The sequence below is a fragment of the Podarcis bocagei genome (assembly GCF_964188305.1).
Source record: "Podarcis bocagei genome assembly, chromosome: 7".
Taxonomy (NCBI): Eukaryota; Metazoa; Chordata; class Lepidosauria; order Squamata; family Lacertidae; genus Podarcis; species Podarcis bocagei.
The window spans coordinates 31,430,659-31,446,143 of record NC_138132.1 but is presented as its reverse complement, the minus strand read 5'-3'; the positions used below and the strand labels follow the sequence as shown (position 1 = coordinate 31,446,143).

The 15,485-nt window shown below is 46.3% G+C and overlaps 1 protein-coding gene and 1 long non-coding RNA gene across 5 annotated transcripts in view; one reads left to right on the top strand and one right to left on the bottom strand.

Moving 5' to 3' along the window:
* Positions 1-518: 518 nt before the first annotated feature.
* The window catches only part of SMIM12 (small integral membrane protein 12), a 30,394-nt gene continuing 15,427 nt past the window's right edge, over positions 519-15,485 (bottom strand). For 2 of the 4 annotated variants that reach the window (XM_081200081.1, XM_081200080.1), the window contains exon 3: positions 519-1,490. In XM_081200081.1, the coding sequence (XP_081056207.1) occupies positions 1,195-1,490 (296 nt within the window). In that variant the 3' untranslated portion in view covers positions 519-1,194. Of the gene's footprint in view, positions 1,491-4,328; positions 4,352-4,692; positions 4,840-15,485 lie in introns of those variants that run through there. The other 2 variants (XM_081200079.1, XM_081200082.1) reach the window with 2 other exon arrangements.
* Positions 4,862-13,990, top strand: LOC308590248. The gene is made up of 3 exons (XR_014009727.1): positions 4,862-5,223; positions 11,221-11,284; positions 13,444-13,990. It is a non-coding gene; the product is annotated as an uncharacterized lncRNA (long non-coding RNA).

Genomic DNA, 15,485 nt, shown 5'->3' with positions numbered 1-15,485 from the left:
AATTAAATTAATCATAAGTGGCATGAACACACAACAGCCCTCAGAAGAACTCCACTCTTCCACAAACTAATTAAAACACAATCAGCGTTGCAAGCTTCATGTGCATTATGAATGCAGAACATAAAATATTGAGGCTAGGGCCCTTAGCACGGCAATGCGGAAGCAAGCGTCACTGAAATAAAGGGATTTAAAAATAAAATAAAACAGAGTTGTTTGAGCAACGGACCAATTTCTAAAGCACAGTTGGATAACAGTTGCCTTGCTCTACTCCAGGGATGGAGCCTGTAGCCCTCTACGTTTTACAAGCTGTGTTGGCTGGGAGTGACCTAAAGGGCCACAGTTTCTCCACCTCCACACTATCCCGCTTCCCTTCTTCTCTTCCCATCCCTCCCACACACGCCTAACATTGCTCTTTTTACTTTGACTCTGACCCTCCAGATATAGTAGGACTGCTGCTTCCAGCAACCTTAACCAACACAGCCAATGGTCAGCTACCTACAGGAAATGAAAAGGCCTGATATTTTCCAAACTATTTTTTATTATTTTTCAGTTCCAACAGCAGGCCCGTGTCCAAGGAGCCAGCAGACACCCACCCAAACACACCTCCCCAAATCCTGCACATGGAAATAACTCGGGAAAAAGAGATGTATCTTTGCCCAGGTAGCAGCAATGTGGAGAAGCTCAGTTGCCACGACATGTGGCAGTTACTGCTCCTCTAGCACCCAGAAGTCTTGAACAATCTTTAAGGTCCCTCATCCTAAAGTGGTCTCCAAGGGCACCAAAGCAAGGATTGAGGGGGGTGGTACCATATTTCAGAGGTGCTCTTTTAAAGTGAAATCCTGCCTTTGCCAGCATATGGCAAGAGATAGGGGATCCTGCCTTGTCCTGGCTGAACCTTCGCCAAAGACTGCAGGGGTAGTTCCATCTCTTGACCGATAACCTCCAAGGAGAATTGGTCATTCTGCTGCCAAAGGCAAGAAGTGCAGAGTCACAAAGTCTGCCCTCCACCTCCAGTGGGTCTCAGTGGCTTTAGCAATCCTCCAATGGAAGCAAAAGTAGGATGAAGCTGGCGAGATTGGCGGAGAAGTCATTGGCTGGGTTCGGTGGGCTCAAAAAATGACAAAACCAGGAAACTAACAATCAAGACCGCATGGAACCAATCAAAATCCCCACCCGTCAAACAGGACAGCTCTGCTAGTTCTTCTCAGGACGGTTCCGGTTGAGCACAGCTTTGGGAGCAAATTCCAGCTTGTCCTTGAGGCTGACCACCTGGGTGAGGTCCTTTCCTGCACTCTCCTGAAGCTTGCGGTCTTCGCGCCTCTCCGAGATGCTCTTCTCATCCTCAGGTGGCTGAGGGGGTGGCTGGCCACGGATGAACCACTCAAGGTGGTAGCCCACCGCCCCAACCACAAAGGCCACAGGGAAGGTGACGTAAGGGGCGTAGGCCCGCACTGTTGCCCACAGGACCGGCCACATGGCTCCTGCGGGTCCTGCAGACATGAAAAGAGAGCATGTGAGTTAAGCGTTCTTATCCAGATCCTGTCTTCTGAGACGTAAAAGGAATCAGAGCTTAAGCAGTCACTATGAATACTTTTTGGTGGTGCTCCTGGTGCTGGCTTTTAATAGCAGGGGCTGAGCAGCCATTTTCATAGATCAATGGGTATTTTTATGCTCAGGGTTGGATTCCAGAGGAGTAATGCAAACAAGGACAGCCTGATTGCTCTTTAAAAAAATTAACTCTACAAATGAACCTGCAACAAAAGGTTTCACTGTGGAAAGCTACACCTTCTTCCAGGATATTCTATCCCCGCTCCTTTACAGTTTTCCACCCTCAACGGTCAGCCAGCATTCCATGCCCACTGAGCATGTTCATCCCTCACTAGGATACTTGGGGGGGGGGTCCCCATGGTTTTCCCCCTCTATTTTTTTTGTTCTCCTGAAAACTTTTGGGACCCCCAAAGACAGCCTAGTCCCTCCGTCTTGCATGTGGATGGTGCCATTTGCCTGTATCGGTATCTGGCACTCAGATAATTGAGATTGATAATACAATTAAGCCTTTAAGATGCCACAAGACTCTTTTGTTGTTTTTACTGGATTGCTGTTTGAAGTGCTGTCACCCACCCTGGCCTCACAGTTTGCAGAAAGCTGGAAATAAAAACGAATTTATTTATCTAGAGCAGAATTACCATCTCCAGCATAACTCGCAATTCACAAACCTACAGAAGCTGTTCAGTGCATTTTCCTGCCCTCCTTGTGGGCTGGTCTGAAGCATCTGGCTGGCCCCTGGCCAAGCCCACCTCTTCTCAAGAAGGCTGTTCACACATTCAGATATGTTAATCCTCAAGTATCAATCAAACACACACAGAGAGACACAAATTCACTTGGTTAGATCTTTTGGGGGCTTACAATGGTTCTCAACTCTGCCAGTTTAGGATTCCCCTAGAAGGCAGCAGCAACATGCCTACTTAACCAAAGAAATTTACTGTTTAGGAGTAAAATATTAAAAAATATTTAGGAGTAAAATATTTAGGAGTAAAGGATAGAACTTTCTTTATGTATGCCACAACAGCAGCAAGAATACTCATCGCAAAGTACTGGAAGACACAAGATCTACCCACCCTGGAAGAATGGCAGATGAAGGTGATGGACTATATGGAACTGGCAGAAATGGCTGGCAGAATCCGAGACCAGGGAGAAGAGTCGGTGGAAGAAGATTGGAAAAAGTTCAAAGATTATTTACAGAAACACTGTAAAATTAATGAATGTTAGAATGATGTTGGATAGAAACTAAGTGGTCTTTTGCTGTAATGCTATAAGGGAATATGAAAAAATGGTTATTAATAGGTAAAAAAAAATTAATGTTATAATATTTAAAAATTGAAGATTAAGATGAATGAAGAGGGGAGGGATTTGCTGAATTAACAATTGGAACTGGAATACAGAAAAGGAAGGTGTGAGGAGGTCCGGGAAATAAGCAAATGAAAAATATGTGATAGAAAGATTGAACTGTTTTTTTTAACTATTTTTATTTTGTATTTTTCTTTTTCCTTTTTTCTTTTATTCTGTAATTTTTCTGAAAATCTTAATAAATATCTTATAAAAAAAAATATTTACCACCAAAAATTTAAGCACTCTACAGTTTTGTGGGACAGAGTTGAATTGATTTCCACAAGTTTACATTAGGGTGGCGAACTCTGTCCTACTAAAGGCTTATCAGGATTCTTCCCCTTAACTTGTGTCAAGGCTCACTGTTTCAGGAAGGCCTTTCCTTCCGAATAACTCTGGGGCCACATTCACACTATACATTTAAAGCACTATGGTACACTTTAAACAGTCATGGCTTCCTGCAATGAATCATGGGAGTTGTAGTTTGTCATGGGAGCTATAGTTTGTTAAGAGTGCAAGAGTTGCCAGAAGACCCCGTATTCCCCTCAAAGACCTACAATTTCCAGAGCGGTTTAACAGTCAATCCCTCTTCAAAGGGAACTTTAGGAATTGCAGCTATGTGGGGGGAATGGGGGGGGGATTGAGATCTCCTAACAACTCCTTACAATTCCCAGAATTCTTTGGGTGAAGCCATAACTTTCTTTTTTAAAAAGTGGCATCATAGTGGCATTCAAATGCACTTGTGGGATTCTTTATTTACTGAATTCATATTGTGCCCTTCCTCCCCAAGCAAAGGACATTCTAGAACAGTTTAAATATTCTATAAAAAAGCCAGCTACAGTTAAAATAATTCTTCCATCCAACGATCTCTCAGGGTTGCCAGATTAAGGTGGCCAGACTTCTGGAATGAGGGGTTTCCAGTCCAACCTCATCCACACCAGGACTTTTGGGTGGGAAGCGAGGAGGGGAACCCCAACCCTGCACGTTGTCCCTGCAGGGGAGGAGAAAGGACTTGGCAAGGTCAGAAGAGGAGCTTCTTGCTCACTTCCAAAGTGTTTCAGTGCCATCTGAATCCACCTCCCCTACACACATACCCAGTACCGGATTTACATATAAACTAAACAAGCTATATCTTAAGACCCCACTCTCTTGAGGGCCCCCCAAAAAATAAAGGGGGAAAAACCTGGATGTACATTTCCAAAATATAAGATAAAAAGCAAATAAAATAAAACCTACATACAGCAACAGTGTTTTGTGTTGTGTAGGCTCTTATGATGATGCTAGCCTTCTCCCTAAATTACTTTGATAAGATACATATTTTATGTGCAAATGGCTTCAGATACCCATTAGGTCCCTAAATTACCACATAGTATATTCAACACAAAAAAACCAGCGGCAATTTGTTGACAAAGGGCAGCTGGACATATAAAGGGCCCCATTACCTTCAGTAGCTTAGGGCCTCATCAAACCTAAATCCGGCCCTGCACACCCCCCACCTCCGAGACACCCACCTACCCCACCCACTCGAGTCTCGCCCAACTACTAAGGCCCAACTATTTCCCCCATTGGGCCACAGCGATGCCATGGGAGCGGCCTCTGGGATCTGGGGTTACCAGCGTCGGCAGACAAAACCTCCTTGGGCGGTGCGCTTCAGCACACTCGGGTCCCCCACCCTGCGCACCCCGGAACCACCTGGCCGGGGATCCTAAGCCTGGGTGTCCATCTGGCACCAACGAGAGCGCGCACGGAGGGCGCCGGCTGCTTTCCCCTTCTGCTCCCGACCCCGCTCCCCGACCCCCGACTCACCTCCGCCGCCACTGAGCCAGGCCGCCCTCCCGCCCTGCTTGGACTTGATCCGGCGCGCCGCCGCCGTGCGCCCTGCCTGGCCGCCGCCTCCTTCCCTGGCCCTGGCGCTCGCTTCCTGCCGCAGCTCCATTGGCCGCCGCGCTTCTCCTCCCGCCGGCGCTCATTGGCGGCCCTCGAGGAGGAGGAGGCCAGGCCGGCCGAAGAGGAAGCGGAGCCGAGCCCGAAACGGCCGCTGGAATCGGGGCTCCGCCGGGCGGACCTGGCTGAGCCTCGGAACCTCTTCTCCGCGGCGCTGCTATTAAGTAATTTCCCTATCGCACAGCCTCGCAGTGCAAACGTACCACCACCTTAATGAATTGTTTCCATAATTCAGATGATATCTAATAACGGGTCGACAGGGCTATCTACGTTTTAATGCAATCGGATACGTGCCTGCTGAAAGATAAAATCCCACCGAGTTTCGTTTCGAAAGTGTTGGTTTTATCGGCATTTTATTATGAATATTTTAGATTTTATATAAACCGCCTAGAGGTTTGAGCGTTGTATATGTCTTATTTACTAAAAAAAGGGGGAGAGAAAGTAGTGAAATGGATAAGGTTGTGAGTGAAGTCTATTGATCACAGGGTTTTCACCAATTACATCTGTATAAATTTGCAAATAAACTTCCTTATTTCACAGAATCATAGAGTTGGAATAGACCACAAGGGCCATCGAGTCCAACCCCCTGCCAAGCAGGAAACACCATCAGAGCACTCCTGACATATGGTTGTCAAGCCTCTGCTTAAAGACCTCCAAAGTAGGAGACTCCACCACACTCCTTGGCAGCAAATTCCACTGTCGAACAACTCTTACTGTCAGGAAGTTCTTCCTAATGTTTAGGTGGAATCTTCTTTCTTGTAGTTTGGATCCATTGCTCCGTGTCCGCTTCTCTGGAGCAGCAGAAAACAACCTTTCTCCCTCCTCTATATGACATCCTTTTATATATTTGAACATGGCTATCATATCACCCCTTAACCTCCTCTTCTCCAGGCTAAACATGCCCAGCTCCCTTAGCCGTTCCTCATAAGGCATCGTTTCCAGGCCTTTGACCATTTTGGTTGCCCTCCTCTGGACATGTTCCAGTTTGTCAGTGTCCTTCTTGAATTGTGGTGCCCAGAACTGGACACAGTACTCCAGGTGAGGTCTGACCAGAGCAGAATACAGTGGCACTATTACTTCCCTTGATCTAGATGCTATACTCCTATTGATGCAGCCCAGAATTGCATTGGCCTTTTTAGCTGCCGCGTCACACTGTTTGCTCATGTCAAGTTTGTGATCAACCAAGACTCCTAGATCCTTTTCACATGTACTGCTCTCAAGCCAGGTGTCACCCATCTTGCATTTGTGCCTCTCATTTTTTTTTGCCCAAGTGCAATACTTTACATTTCTCCCTGTTAAAGTTCATCTTGTTTGTTTTGGCCCAGTTCTCTAATCTGTCAAGGTCGTTTTGAAGTGTGATCCTGTCCTCTGGGGTGTTAGCCACCCCTCCCAGTTTGGTGTCATCTGCAAATTTGATCAGGATGCCCTTGAGTCCATCATCCAAGTCGTTGATAAAGATGTTGAATAAGACCGGGCCCAAGACAGAACCCTGTGGCACCCCACTAGTCACTCTTCTCCAGGATGAAGAGGAACCATTGATGAGCACCCTTTGGGGTCAGTTAGCCAGTTACAAATCCACTGAGTGGTAGCATAGTCAAGACCGCATTTTACCAGCTTCTTTACAAGAATATCATGGGGCACCCTGTCGAATGCCTTGCTGAAATCAAGGTAGGCTACATCCACTGCGTTCCCTTCATCTACCAGGCTTGTAATTCTGTCAAAAAACAAGATCAGGTTAGTCTGACATGACTTATTTTTCAGAAATCCATGCTGACTATTGGTGATCACAGCATTCCTTTCTAGGTGCTCACAGACTGTTTGCTTAATGATCTGATCCAGAATCTTCCCTGGTATTGATGTCAGACTGACTGGGCGATAATTATTTGGGTCCTCTCTTTTCACCTTTTTGAAAATAGGGACAACATTTGCCCTCCTCCAGTCTGCCGGGACTTCGCCTGTTCTCCAGGAATTCTCAAAGTTGACTGCCAGTGGTTCTGAGATCACACCTGCCAGTTCTTTTAATACTCTTGGATGCAGTTCATCTGGCCCTGGAGACTTGAATACATCTAAACTAGCCAAGTATTCTTGTACTATCTCCTTAGTTATTCTGGGCTGTGTTTCCTCTGCTGAAGCATTTGCTCCAAATTCTTCAGGTCGAGCATTGTTTTCTTTATCGGAGAAGACTGAGGCAAAGAAGGCATTGAGGAGTTCAGCCCTTTCTGTGTCCCCTGTTTGCATTTCACCATCTTCTCCTCTGAGTGACCCCACTGTTTCTTTGTTCTTCCTTTTCCTACGGACATACCCATAAAAGCCTTTTTTGTTGCTTTTAACCTCTCTAGCAAGCCTGAGTTCATTCAGTGCTTTAGCTTTTCTGACTTTGTGTCTACATGTGCTGGCTATTTGTTTGAATTCCTCTTTGGTGGTTTCCCCCCTTTTCCATTTTTTGTACACATCCTTTTTTAATCTTAACTCAGTTAAAAGTTCTTTAGATAGCCTCCCTGGCTTCTTTAGGCACCTTCCATGTTTCCGTCTCATTGGTATTGCCTGAAGTTGTGCTTTTACTATCTCCCTCTTAACAAACTCCCAGCCATCATGAACTCCCTTTCCTTTTAGTATTACTGTCCATGGGATCTCACCCAGCACTTCCCTAAGTTTTATGAAGTCGGCTTTCTTAAAGTCAAGAAATTGAGTCCTAGTATGCTTGGCTGCTCCTTTCCGCTGTATAGTAAACTTCAGAAGAGCATGATCACTCGCGCCTAATGATCCTTCCACTTCTACCCCACTAACCAGGTCATCAACATTGGTTAGGACCAGATCTAAAATGGCTGTTCCTCTTGTTGCTTCTCCCACTTTCTGGACAATGAAGTTGTCTGCAAGGCCAGTGAGGAATCTGTTTGACCTTATGCTCTTAGCTGAGTTTGACATTATAGTAGTAATGGGGGACTTCAATTACCCGGATATTTGTTGGACGTCAAACTCAGCCAAGAGCATAAGGTCAAACAGATTCCTCACTGGCCTTGCAGACAACTTCATTGTCCAGAAAGTGGGAGAAGCAACAAGAGGAACAGCCATTTTAGATCTGGTCCTAACCAATGTTGATGACCTGGTTAGTGGGGTAGAAGTGGAAGGATCATTAGGCGCGAGTGATCATGCTCTTCTGAAGTTTACTATACAGCGGAAAGGAGCAGCCAAGCATACTAGGACTCAATTTCTTGACTTTAAGAAAGCCGACTTCATAAAACTTAGGGAAGTGCTGGGTGAGATCCCATGGACAGAAATACTAAAAGGAAAGGGAGTTCATGATGGCTGGGAGTTTGTTAAGAGGGAGATAGTAAAAGCACAACGTCAGGCAATACCAATGAGACGGAAACATGGAAGGTGCCTAAAGAAGCCAGGGTGGCTATCTAAAGAACTTTTAACTGAATTAAGATTAAAAAAGGATGTGTACAAAAAATGGAAAAGGGGGGAAACCACCAAAGAGGAATTCAAACAAATAGCCAGAACGTGTAGACACAAAGTCAGAAAAGCTAAAGCACAGAATGAACTCAGGCTTGCTAGAGAGGTTAAAAGCAACAAAAAAGGCTTTTATGGGTATGTTCGTAGCAAAAGGAAGAACAAAGAAACAGTGGGGTCACTCAGAGGAGAAGATGGTGAAATGCAAACAGGGGACACAGAAAGGGCTGAACTCCTCAATGCCTTCTTTGCCTCAGTCTTCTCCGATAAAGAAAACAATGCCCGACCTGAAGAATTTGGAGCAAATGATTCAGCAAAGGAAACACAGCCCAGAATAACTAAGGAGACAGTACAAGAATATTTGGCTAGTTTAGATGTATTCAAGTCTCCAGGGCCAGATGAACTGCATCCAAGAGTATTAAAAGAACTGGCAGATGTGATCTCAGAACCACTGGCAGTCATCTTCGAGAAATCCTGGAGAACAGGCGAAGTCCCGGCAGACTGGAGGAGGGCAAATGTTGTCCCTATTTTCAAAAAGGGGAAAAGAGAGGACCCAAATAATTACCGCCCAGTCAGTCTGACATCAATAGCAGGGAAGATTCTGGAGCAGATCATTAAGCAAACAGTCTGTGAGCACCTAGAAAGGAATGCTGTGATCACCAATAGTCAGCATGGATTTCTGAAAAATAAGTCATGTCAGACTAACCTGATCTCATTTTTTGACAGAATTACAAGCCTGGTAGATGAAGGGAACTCAGTGGATATAGCCTATCTTGATTTCAGCAAGGCATTTGACAAGGTGCCCCATGATATTCTTGTAAAGAAGCTGGTAAAATGCGGTCTTGACTCTGCTACCACTCAGTGGATTTGTAACTGGATGACTGACCGAACCCAAAGGGTGCTCATCAATGGTTCCTCTTCATCCTGGAGAAGAGTGACTAGTGGGGTGCCACAGGGTTCTGTCTTGGGCCCGGTCTTATTTAACATCTTTATCAACGACTTGGATGATGGACTCAAGGGCATCCTGATCAAATTTGCAGATGACACCAAACTGGGAGGGGTGGCTAACACCCCAGAGGACAGGATCACACTTCAAAACGACCTTGACAGATTAGAGAACTGGGCAAAAACAAACAAAATGAATTTTAACAAGGAGAAATGTAAAGTATTGCACTTGGGCAAAAAAAATGAGAGGCACAAATGCAAGATGGGTGACACCTGGCTTGAGAGCAGTACATGTGAAAAGGATCTAGGAGTCTTGGTTGACCACAAACTTGACATGAGCCAACAGTGTGACGCGGCAGCTAAAAAAGCCAATGCAATCCTGGGCTGCATCAATAGGAGTATAGCATCTAGATCAAGGGAAGTAATAGTGCCACTGTATTCTGCTCTGGTCAGACCACACCTGGAGTACTGTGTCCAGTTCTGGGCACCACAATTCAAGAAGGACACTGACAAACTGGAACGTGTCCAGAGGAGGGCAACCAAAATGGTCAAAGGCCTGGAAACGATGCCTTATGAGGAACGGCTAAGGGAGCTGGGCATGTTTAGCCTGGAGAAGAGGAGGTTAAGGGGTGATATGATAGCCATGTTCAAATATATAAAAGGATGTCACATAGAGGAGGGAGAAAGGTTGTTTTCTGCTGCTCCAGAGAAGCGGACACGGAGCAATGGATCCAAACTACAAGAAAGAAGATTCCACCTAAACATTAGGAAGAACTTCCTGACAGTAAGAGCTGTTCGACAGTGGAATTTGCTGCCAAGGAGTGTGGTGGAGTCTCCTACTTTGGAGGTCTTTAAGCAGAGGCTTGACAACCATATGTCAGGAGTGCTCTGATGGTGTTTCCTGCTTGGCAGGGGGTTGGACTCGATGGCCCTTGTGGTCTCTTCCAACTCTAGGATTCTATGATTCTATGATTCTATGATTCTATGACATCCAACAAATATCCGGGTAATTGAAGTCCCCCATTACTACTATCTCCCTTCCTTTTGCATGCTTGGCCATCTGTTCCAGGAAGGCATCATCTATGTCCTCTGTTTGGCTTGGGGATCTATAGTAAACTCCCACAATGAGGTCTCTGTTATTCTTCTCTCCCTTAATTTTGACCCAAATGCTCTCACTTTGGCTTTGAGGTTCTAAATCTTGGATCTCTTCACAGGTATACACATCCCTGACATATAACGCCACTCCTCCTCCTTTCTTGTCTGGTCTGTTTCTCTGAAATAGATTGTATCCCTCCATTATTACATTCCAATCGTGGGACTTATCCCACCAGGTTAATTTATTTTGGTAGTGAGGCTGCAGTTATTTACTCAGCTTTAAGTCCCATGGGAATTCTGTGGGACTTAATCTTGGGAAGCGTGCATAGGATCGCAACATCAGAGTGCAATCCGATACATGTCTATTCAGAAGTAAGCCCCGCTGAGTATAGTGGGTCTGACTCCTCGGTGAAACGTGCATCGGGTTGTGGAGCCTTCTTTATCGTAGCGATCGCCAGACCTTTCGGACTACCGTTACTATACGTAATGCCTATTGGCTTTGTTTACACGGCCTGATGGGAGTTGTAGTACAAAAAATCGGACTACAGGTCGTGGAAGGCTTTTCACTAACCAATGAGTTTGATTTCCCTGTTTATTTTAAGGAACGTTGCAAAGTAGAATGAATGTATCTATGAGACTAGTTGATGGTTAAATATTTTGATCTAAAAGCGCTCCCTTTGCTAGCACAGCAGGTGTTTTATTTTTGCATTTTAAAAAATGTTATTTCTTTTTCTTTTGTTTGTAAATTAGTGGATGGCAGACACCCTCTTATTCTTTAAATCAAACACAACCTTAGACAGGTTTGATTGATGAAAACTATGGTTAGTGGGCTAAGGCTGCCAAAGGCTGCAATCCTCTACGTCTCTATTCCAAAGCCTGTCATTCTTATATTTACAGCTTTCATCCAGTGAAACAAAGGTTCTCCTCCCTCAACATTCTGTCTTCACAACTACCCTGTGAGGTAGGTTCAGCTGCTGTGTTTGCACCATACATTTAAAACACATGGCTTCTTTAAAGGATACTGGGAACTGTAGTTTGTTAAGGGTGCCAGGGACAGTAGCTCTTTGAGGGGTAAACTTAAGTTTGCAGGATTCCTTGGGGGAAGCCATGGGCATTAAATGTATTGGGGCTGTATTCAAGTAAATCATTGCACTAGCAGAAGCCAGTGCAATGGGATTTCCCTTCATGCTCCCCCCCCCTCCAGCCACCCTCAATTTTCTTGGGAGGGTCAGAAGAATTCCCAGGGGGGAGTGCGTTTTGTTGGGCAAGCTGTGTTGCATCAAGTCCACAGTATACTGTATATATCATACATCAGGGGCATCCCACAAGGCAAGGTAAAGCCATTTGCCTTGGGTAGCAGATCTGCCCCACCCGGCCCTGCTCTTGTGTCTCTGCCCCAGTGCGGTTGCCCTCACTGCTGGTTGCCCTGCCGCCCAGTGAGGTTAATGACTGAATAAGAATCTGGGTTTCCACTGCCCTGCTTTGGAACTCTTAACCACCACACTGGCTTTTAATGGGGTTTTCTTCCGAGCAGACAGGTATAGAATAGCTTTCATTTGTCCTGCAACACTTCCTCTATGCTAACACCAGAGGGGCTGTGATACAACAAAAGCGGGATGAAAATAAACCAGAACTTTTGTGGTATGAAAAGTTGCAAAATTCAAGCCGGAAGTTAATGGGATATGCACTGAAGCAGTGCGACTGCCCCCGAGCATTCGCAGGTGCAAATAATATTGAAAGTGCAATAATGTGTGACCCCTCTGATAGCATCATGAGAACAAATCATTGTCAATGCACAATAAAAGGGACATAAGAACTTCCTGCAGGAACAAAGCCAGTAGCCCATGTAGTCCAGCATCCTGTTCTCACAGTGACCCACCAGTTGCCCCTATGGGAAACGCACAAACAAGACCTGAGTTCAAGCACATTCTCCCCTCTTGTGGTTTCCAGCAAGCTCAATGTTAAAACAAAAAAGGGGGTTCTGTGGGTGGCCCCACACCTCTTTGTGTTATATTGTGCTCTCTTAAAATGGTCTTTCCGGATGCTCTTTGTGGGCGAATTTGGTTAGTGTGTGGTTTTGCATGACTAGACTCCTGAGCCGTATTTTATCAGCTGTCCCTGTTCAGGAGGCGCAGAGGGTTTACATCTTGACACATTAGTGCCACACCGTGTCAAAGCATTCAGACAACCTATCACCTCAGAGTTCTTCCTGAGGAAGAATTATCACCTCAGTCAGTGCCTTGGGATAGCTGTCTGAAGCCCTGTCTACACATGGGGCGGAATGAGCTAGAGGAATTATTGAGTTGATGGGGTGAACTATATATACTGCTCCACACAGTAAGTGGGGGTTTCTATTTTGAAATGCCTCTTCCCCACCCCCACCCCCCTCAAAAAAAACCCCAAAGTGCAAGTTAAAAAAGCTAGCACCTCAGGGAAATAGGATCCAACCCAGCTATGTCCCTGGCACACTAATTTTCTACTTGCAGGGAGCTTTGAGTAGCATGGGGGAGCGTGCAGGAACTTGAGGCCCTGTCAGGAACCCTGAAGCGGTGCAGTTTGTTCCATCCCCTCGGGGCTCTACAGTCCCACCACTCCACTGCCCCACACTATTCTACTGCGTGTGCAGAAGAGGCTTGGGCCCTGCTGTCATTTGCCCCACACTCCTCGGCTGCTGCGCTCTGCACAGCAGGGCCAGGCGACGGATCAAACGTGTGGGAGGGCAGTGTGACAATCTGTCTCTTTCCCTGAGAGTCCCCAGCCTCTCATCCAAAAGCACCAGCTCGAAACAAAGCAAGCACTAATTAGCCAATTAGGGGCACAGAGGCAGGGAAATTGGGAGTGGGGGAGATCCCGAGGGGGCTTGCCTCCCTGACAGCCTTGTCAGCTCCTCCGCAGCAGCTTCCCCTGCAAGGGGGGGCACTTGTGGGCCCCCCCACCCCTTCCTCCCCTGGGCAGCTGTACTCCATGTGACCCTTCTAGGAAAGGCGGTGCAGGGAGGGAGAAATCTCTGCTCTGGGGGCTCCAATTAATTGAATCTTGGAAAGAAAAAGAAAGGAAGAAACTATCAAGGAAACTTCCAAAGTCAAAGCTCACATCTTCCCTTTAACTGTCTTTCTGCAGCTGCAGTCCAGCTACGAACTCACAAGAACAGAGGAAGCTGCCTAATACTGCGTCAGATTTTGCATTCTAGCTCTGAAGTGTCCACACTGACTGGCAGTGGCTCTCCAGGGTTTCAGGCAGGGAGTCTCTCCCAGCCCTACCTAAAGATGCCAGGGACCTAGGATCTTCTGCATGCAAGGCAGAGGCTCTACCTCTTGGTTAAGGCCCTTTCTCTATGGCCATTGGTCCACTTGGCTTGTCATGGTCTACATCAGAGGCATCGAACCACCCCATTCATTTCATTTTATTTTCTCTACTAATACATCACAGTTTGACACCTGCAGGTTCAGAAATACTTGTCAGGCTGTTTGGGGAAGTCTCACGTTTTTGTTTAAATTTCCAGTCTTCTGTCTTTGTATTTACCACCCCCTTAATTTGGGTGGCCTTGTTTTGCTTACAAACTGTTAGGCACACTCAGCCACTCTAGTTTACTGTTAGAGAGGTGACAGTTTACAAGGAGCCTGTTTATTTCAATGGCTTCAGCAAGCTGCTTGTCTATAGGAAATATTCAAAGTACTGTATTTTTCGCCCCATAGGACGCACCGGCCCATAAGGCGCACCTAGTTTTTTGGGGGGGGGATAAAGGGAGGGAAATTATTTTTTCCCCAGGCGCGGGGCTGGGGCGGGGGAAGCCCGAGCTTTCCCCGACCCCAGCCCCCAGAACAGGCAGCTCTCCGCAAGCCGTGGGAGCCCAGCGCCGGGCTCCCACGGTTTGCGGAGAGCTGCACAAAGCCTGGAAAGCGAGAGGGGTCGGTGTGCACCGACCCTTCTCGCTTTCCAGGCTTCAGCGAAAGCCTGCATTCGCCCCATAGGATGCATACACATTTCCCCTTCATTTTTGGAGGGGAAAGAGTGCGTCTTATAGGGCAAAAAATATGGTAGCTAACAAACACCATGTAATGCAACAGAAATGAATAAAATACAGTCATACCTTTAGTTACAAACACTTCAGGTTGCGTTTTTTCGGGTTACGGACTCGACGAAACCCGGAAGTACCGGAACGGGTTACTTCCGGGTTTTGGCAGTCGCGCATGCGCAGAAGCGCTAAATCGCAACCCGCGCGTGCGCAAACGCGCATCTGCGGGTTGCGAATGTACATCCCACACAGATCACGTTCACAACCCGAGCGTCCACTGTACAGAAATAAATAGCAGCATCAACGGAACAAGAAGACAGCAGCACCAGGAGCCTATCAAAAACCATAATGACAATCAGCAACTAAAAGCCTGCTAGGAAAACACGAGTCTTGAGTGCCTTTCTTTGCTAGGTAGGTTGGAAATAGATGAGTAGAACATAAAGGAATGTAAATTGACAGCAGGTTCTGCAAAGAGATCAGCAGCACTCCAGCCTAATATTGCCTGCAAGGTTTAGCAAGGGCTATAGCTCACTGTAGACTAGAGCATCTGCTTTGCATGCCACTCAGCCTAGACAGTCCTGATCTAGATAGGAAGAGCTGAGCCCAATGGTAGGGCACACACTCAGCATGCAGAAAGATCCCCGGGTTCGAACCCCAGCATCTCCATTCCCTGTTGGAAAACCTGGAGATGTATTGCCATCAAGTACTGAGTTGCTGCTGTTGTTACTTAATGAATCACCTTTTACATATGTCTGAAGGCAATCTGCAAACATGCCATTAAAAATGGCTATAGACAGGTGTTTTTTTTGGGGGGGGGGGAAATCACACCTAAGTCAGAAACCTTTTCATCCAGCTGGAAAAGCTTGTTGAAGCAAACATGTCTTTGGTTGTTTCCAGAGAGTGGGTGCCTATGGTGTATCTCAGCAGGGTTGCTGTTCCACAGAACGGGGCAGCCGCACTGAAAACTGTGGAGTGGGCTTCTAATATTTTGGGGACTTTAAACAAACCATGCCTGAAGTCCCAAAGACCATGGTCACCTCTACGTTGCAGTCTCTCAAGTAACCTAGTTCTGAGCTGCATAGGGCCTGCATATGTTAGTACCCAAACCTTGAACTTGGGTAGATGCACCAATGATCTAACTCTGTAT